This window comes from Onthophagus taurus, chromosome 1 (assembly GCF_036711975.1).
Source record: "Onthophagus taurus isolate NC chromosome 1, IU_Otau_3.0, whole genome shotgun sequence".
Taxonomy (NCBI): domain Eukaryota; kingdom Metazoa; phylum Arthropoda; class Insecta; order Coleoptera; family Scarabaeidae; genus Onthophagus; species Onthophagus taurus.
The window spans coordinates 10,706,357-10,713,072 of NC_091966.1; the positions used below are offsets into that span (position 1 = coordinate 10,706,357).

General features: G+C 33.1%; 1 protein-coding gene across 1 annotated transcript; it reads left to right on the forward strand.

Moving 5' to 3' along the window:
- The first annotated feature begins 952 nt into the window (after window positions 1-952).
- On the forward strand, window positions 953-2,452 carry LOC139429922 (zinc finger BED domain-containing protein 4-like). The gene is made up of 2 exons (XM_071196350.1): window positions 953-1,896; window positions 1,993-2,452. The coding sequence occupies exons 1-2, from the start codon at window positions 953-955 to the stop codon at window positions 2,390-2,392; spliced, it is 1,344 nt and encodes a 447-aa protein (XP_071052451.1). The 3' UTR covers window positions 2,393-2,452.
- Window positions 2,453-6,716: the final 4,264 nt, after the last annotated feature.

A 6,716-nucleotide genomic window follows, 5' to 3' on the forward strand; every position in this document is an offset into this window, starting at 1 on the left:
ATTTTTTAACAAAACGTAAGAAATCCATATTATTTCCATATTTTACATAAAAACTATATAAGTTATTACAAAACATAATCATATCTTTAACTCAAAAAAGTCTACATACAGTCCTAAAAAAAAGTCTATCAGTGTGCGTTATAGCTCAATAAAGATTGAGACTAGCACTAGCACTAAACCTAGAACTAAAAACATTCCATTTAGCCGTGCGTCTCTTAAAACGGCTAAACCTGAGTGTTACTACTTTTAGGTGTAATGTTAGTTCTAAAGACAGTGATAAGTAGCGTAGTAAGCATAAGATATCATTATGTTGCAGTTTTTTATTGAACTAAAACTAGAACAAACATTAGACCTAGAACTAGAAAGTATCGGGTGTAAGACTGCTAAACCAGAATTATTCGAGTTCCAGTGATAGTGCAAAACTAGAACTAACACTAGATCTAGAACTAGAAACATTCGGATTTTGCCGCACGTCTCTAAAAACGGCTAAACCCGTGCTAGTATAGAACTAGTGATAGTGCTAGTGTAGAACTTGCAATATGGACTGTAGAACTAGCACTATCACTAGAACTAGTGCTAGTGTAGAACTAGTGATAGTGCTAGTATAGAACTAGTGATAGTGCTAGTGTAGAACTTGCAATATGGACTGTAGAACTAGCACTATCACTAGAACTAACACAAGACCTAGAACTAGAGTAATTCGGGTTTAGCCGTCTTGAGAGACGTGCGGCTAAATCCGACTGTTTCTAGTTTGACAAGTTGTTTTGATCGGCGCGCATTGTTTGTTTTTTCTTCTTTTGTCGTCATAACATTCTCGTAAATAACTGACTTGTGAATTTGTGACCAAGTTTACAATGACAAATAGTTCGACAAATGTGTTGTGTTACGAAATCGATTGAAATTGTACAAAATGCGTCCTAAGTTGATTGTAATTTGGTCATTTTTTGATGAAATGACGGTCGATTCCGCAAAATGTAAACAATGTGGTAAAAGCTTTTCACGGAAAGGAGGTGGGACTACATCGCTAAAACTTCATCTTAAATCACAACACAGTGATAAGTACGAAGAACTTTTGCTACTGGAAAAAGGTAACCAACAAAATAAACCACAAACAGCCAAGCAGGTGACACCTTTACAAGAGTGTAAAAAACAGTTGACACTAAAAGATTCTTTTAAAAATAAAGGTGCCTGGGATGAAAGTAATACCAAACAAAAAGAAATTGATAAATTAGTGGCTGAAATGATAGTATTACAAAACTTGCCATTTAATTTTGTAGAAGGTGTGGGATTTCAAAGATTAGTGCAGGCAGCCTTACCACGTTATAATCTTAGAGGTCGACAGTACTTTACTAATTTACTGTGCAATGATATCTACAATAAAATGAAGTTAAAAATTCTGGACTTATTGAAACAATTTGAAAAGTTATCATTTACTACAGATGTGTGGTCCGAGCCCAGCGCAAATGTCTCGTTACTTAGTCTTACTGCTCATGGCATCACGAATAATTATGAAAAAATTTCTATAATACTCAAGTGTGAACAATTAGAGGGTCGGCACACAGGTGAAATTATAGCGAATCATTTAAACAATATTTTGCAAGATTGGGGCTTAAGCAATGAATCAGTTCATTGTATTTTACGCGACAAAGGATCTAATATGATAAAAGCTATGAGTACGGCCAATTTCCCTGATGCAAACTGTACTATTCATCAACTGCAATTATGTGTTCGGTCAGCAATGGAAACCGAAGAATTTATCTCGCCAGTGGTTACAAAGTGCAAAAAAATTGCTACTCACTTCCATCACTCACTAATTGCGCAAAATGAATTAAAACAAATTCAAACAGAAAGACTGAACCAAACAGAATTATGTATCGTTCAGGATTGTTCTACAAGGTAAGATATTTTTATTTTAAACTAAAATAATTTTATATAAATGTTTTTTTTCTTCTGTACTTTGTTTAATTTCACATATGTTTTATTTTTTCACAGATGGAATTCGACTTATTATATGATGGAAAGAATATTGAAATTAAAAGACTCCTTGATACTGTATTCGGGCGCGCATACTATACCGATTCCTACTGCTGATGAATGGCTCGACTTGGAAAAGTGTATTGCAATATTAAAGCCATTCGAAGAAATTACAAAGGAGTTCAGTAGTGCAACTGCGACAATAGCTTCTGTGATTCCTTTAATCTATACTCTTAAAAACACATTAGAAACAGAAAAGATTAAAGAAGACACATCAGAAAACTTTAAATTAATGATTACAAAAATGGTCCATAATATCAGCGTCAGATTTCAGGACATTGAGAATAATAAAATATATACAATAGTATATATTAAATATATACAATTCTCTACATATATAGAGAATCAGATGCACTAAAACTTATTATGCCTACCAAAACTCGTTGGAATACTGTATTGCTTAGAAACCGTCGTGAGAGACGTGCAACTAAATCTACTGTTGTAGCCTTCACTTCGTAGCACAAGTCTGCTGTGCTAACTGTTTCTGCTTTGTATTAAAATAATATAGACTTCCAAAATCCTTCGTTTAAAAAATTCATTGAATTACATTTCAGGAGTTGAGATATTATTATTTTCTGGGGTGTATGTAGACCTTACTGTATTAGTAATGTATGTACTTCTCAAATTAACGTAACCTTGGCAGTGTATGCGACCATCATTTAAGCGATTTTTAACCGCGGTTCGCGTCAAATTGAAATCAGATACACTCTTCATGCGCATATTTTTGCATACGTTAAGCGAAAATGGGTTCGCGATCGTGAACCGGTCATCATCACGACGGAAATTACTGTCGCCGCAGTAAAAACGCAACCGAATCGATATTATCGTTATATGTTATTGTTATTATTATACTGCGAGTGACTGAACTGGCAAAATAGGTGCCTCACCGCGAATATTCAATTATACTTTTTGCAATATTGAGTGAAGCCAGATGGTATAATAGCTTTTTATGTGTCGTTTTGAAACCATCACATTTCAAGCATGATGTTATTATACATTAACTTAACATTACATGATACAATATACATATATTTTATTAATTATATTTACTGTCTCTTCCGTTTTGCAGTATACCTTTAGAAATTGGAACTGGCTTACCTAACTATAAAGAATTATTAATTATTATTTAATCTTACAAATAACAAAAAATTTAAGAAACATAACAAAGCTTTACAATTTCAATAAAACAGAGTCTTTATATTTTTTCTGTATTACTAATGCTCTTTCGCACGTTCATTTTCGTTCACTCCACTATACAGTACTAATGTAATCGTCATATTATCTTTGTCACATTTCCTTATTTTGGTTTTTTGCTATATTTTTGCGTATATTGCGCAGATATAAATGTTGTGGTATTTTAGCTCTGTCATAATCTCTTGTTCTTTGTTGTTGAATATTTTCATGTGCCGATCCAAGCAGCAAATTGCATAATATTTCTCTTCCTCCAATCAATCAAGCATTTTCCAGCATAGGTCGTTCAACTTTTTAATAAGACTTGTTCCAAGGCAAGTTAACCGGTTGGTAGACTCTTAACCTGCTTTAACAACCTTTCTCCTTGTCCCAGGCTTGAGATCAACATGACCCTTTAGCTACTTAGTAAACTCCATGAACAGTCAATAAATGTCCTAAACCTAAAACAATAATCATATTAAAAAAAGTAAGTAATATTTCCATATGGCATATGGAAGAGAAATGTTTTGGTAAGGCAGGTAAAGTTTAAAATTTCATATGAATTAATTATAATTAATTATATCTATTTCTTTTAAAGGGTCTACTGAAACTTTATAGACGACGCTGAAACCTATGAAAAATAAGTGGTATCACTGGTCTGGTGATAATTTAACCAACACAACTTTTTCTTAATCATCTATTCTGAGGTGAATAACGTAGTTTTTTGTCCAAATGTATTTATATTTTTGCTCATTTGCGATTTTGCTGACTCCGTTGAAAGTATCCATTTTCTTGTACGTAAAAAGTGTAAGCCGTCAGGGAACAGAAACGATATTAGGTATAGAAAGACCACCAATGTCTTGTGACTTTCATAATCTTGAGTACAAAACAAATTGATATTTTATTACTACAGACTTTGTATCCAGGTGCATACTCAATAAAAATAGTTTACACTTTACAAAGAATATTTGAAGGGATACAAGTGATACAAATACTGCAACTGATATAGAATGTACAATACTGCAAATCAAGGACAAAATCATAGACTTGAAAGGGCTGGGATGCTCCTACTGAAAACGTAATTAAACAAAATAAATCTGTGTTTTGATTCTCTTTTATCATCGTGTGTGTAATGAATGTGTAAATAACAGTCGTACTTTAACGATGAAAAAGTTTATTTATGTTTTTCAGTTTTTTAGAAACTCTTCAATTTTTGAAAAGTAAAAGTATAACGTAAATCTGTTTTAAATAAATATAATTATGAACTAGTACACTTTTTCTAAGTCCAGAAGAAGTTAAATAAATTCAATTTCATTTTTTATATTTAAAAGGTAATAGAATTGAGATTTCCATAGGGAAATATAATAAGCGGAAAATGCATATGAAATTTGAAATCAATCTACAGATTCTATCTTATTAATCAGACCGATCACTATAGTTTAGTCGCGAAGGTGTTTAACGTTTAGACAAAAAGTAAAATTTGTACGTTATAATCAAATATCTAATACAATTTGTTAGTTTGAATTATTTTCGGGTTGTGGGATAGGGATTGAGTTGCTTTTAGACGGTCTCATTTTCCTTTAGGGTTAGAGCTTTTATTGCTGTAAGTAAATGGTACATTGTAACTGCTAGTATTTAAAAGGGTTGGTAGTTAAAGGGTTGGTAATTAAAATGGGATGAGTAGTTCTAGAGTTGGGTTAGCTTGTGTAGGTGTTTTAGGGATGGAGTTTTTGTTGATGTGTGAATAGGGTGTCACCCACAGCGCTTTTTGTTAATAAAAATGTTTTAATTTATAATATAATATTTTATTTATATACTTTTTATATACCTTTTTATTAAAACCACAACTGGTCATCTTCTGGATTGCATTTTAACAGTATATGTTTGGATAAATTAGTTCATAGCGACTACAGTTGATTTCCAGGTCTCCAGGTCTCCAGGTCTTCCCTTTTCTTTAGGACAGCAATTAACATTTGGCAATTAAGATCTCCAGGTTCATCATGATGAAAGTTAATTGAAAAAGGACATAGGTCGATTCACGATGATTGTTTATTGATTTAATTCGTTACTACAGTGTTTCGCTCATAGCATGAGCGTCTTCAGGTACGACGTCAAAACTAAGAAAAGATGTTAACGTGAAGAATACTCATGTGGAAAATTCCTTATGACGACGAGCGATTAATGTTTCAGATATTTAAAAAAATATTTTTTTAAATTTTTTAAAAATCAACGTGGGTTTACCATCCTAGGTTAAACCCTAAGGTTGAGTGTTGGAAAATTATTATTTTGGTAAAATGCTGAAAGCAAGCGTAAAAACTGTAAGAGCTGAAAAACAAAGTTATCGAATACTTCTCATCAACTATAACTCTCATAATAAATATTGATTTAAAATATTCTTTTAACAGATTTTCATGGAAAATTGTAATATTAAAACAAGTAAAATTTGTTTTCAACTTTAGTAGCGCGAGTACGATGGACTTAAAAATACGTTGCATGCGCTTAGGTCCCATGTTTCAAGTGTCAGGGTATCGCATATTTTACAAATAACCCGAAGTGGAGGCCGGTGCCTGGTAGCGGTGCACTCCGACGCCGGAGTCCATGTCGCGTCGAATCCAAAAACCCCCTCGTTTCGGCCTTCTTCGGGGTTCCTCAGCCCCAAAACTCAACCTCATCGTCCCCATCCGCGTGATACTCGTCCGTACCACGCTGTTCAAACGTCGGCAACATGTAATTAAACCCGAAACGCTACCACCCTTGACCCCTTTGATTAATACCTTTGTTTTTAACGCAGTTAATCGCACGAAATTTTTACGCAAATTTTGATTAGAAATTTATTGAGGGGAAACAAAGTTAAATGCGTAAAAGCTGTTGAAAATTAAAAAATTTGTAGGTATCAAATTTTTAATAATGATAATTTTTTTTTAAACGGAATATTTAAATTTCGTCAATATTTATCTTCCGGTTTAGCATAAAACATATTTTTAAAATTTTGATGCATGGCTCGGATGAAACAATTTCAGTGCACAAAGCTAAAATAATGAAATTTATCGATCGCAATTACGGAATGAGCAAATATAATTCTAATAATTTCTCGATTACCGAAAATTGTGCAGAGCTCTAGCAACTTTGACAACGGATATCCGAGTTTCCCTGGTAATATATTCATCGCACAATACCTCATTTTATTACAAATCAATTATGGCAGAAATATATCAATAGGCCGACCAATTAGGTATTAATAAAGCGAGTCAATTGTAATTTAAATTTGTAATGAAATTGTCGCACCACCAGCATTTAGACCTCTATTTGACGAAGCGCAATTTCGACTCAGTTGTTTTATTCGTCCAAACACCCAGCATCCCGGTTCGCTATAATTTGGGAGGGCGATAAGAAACGCAAGTTCCAGATGATAAATATTTTGTTACTCAAATTTATAGGTGTCACCGTTAAACTAGGGAAGAAACTTTAAATGACCGCTGGACTCTTTCTAATAAAGACAACTCGCAATTTAT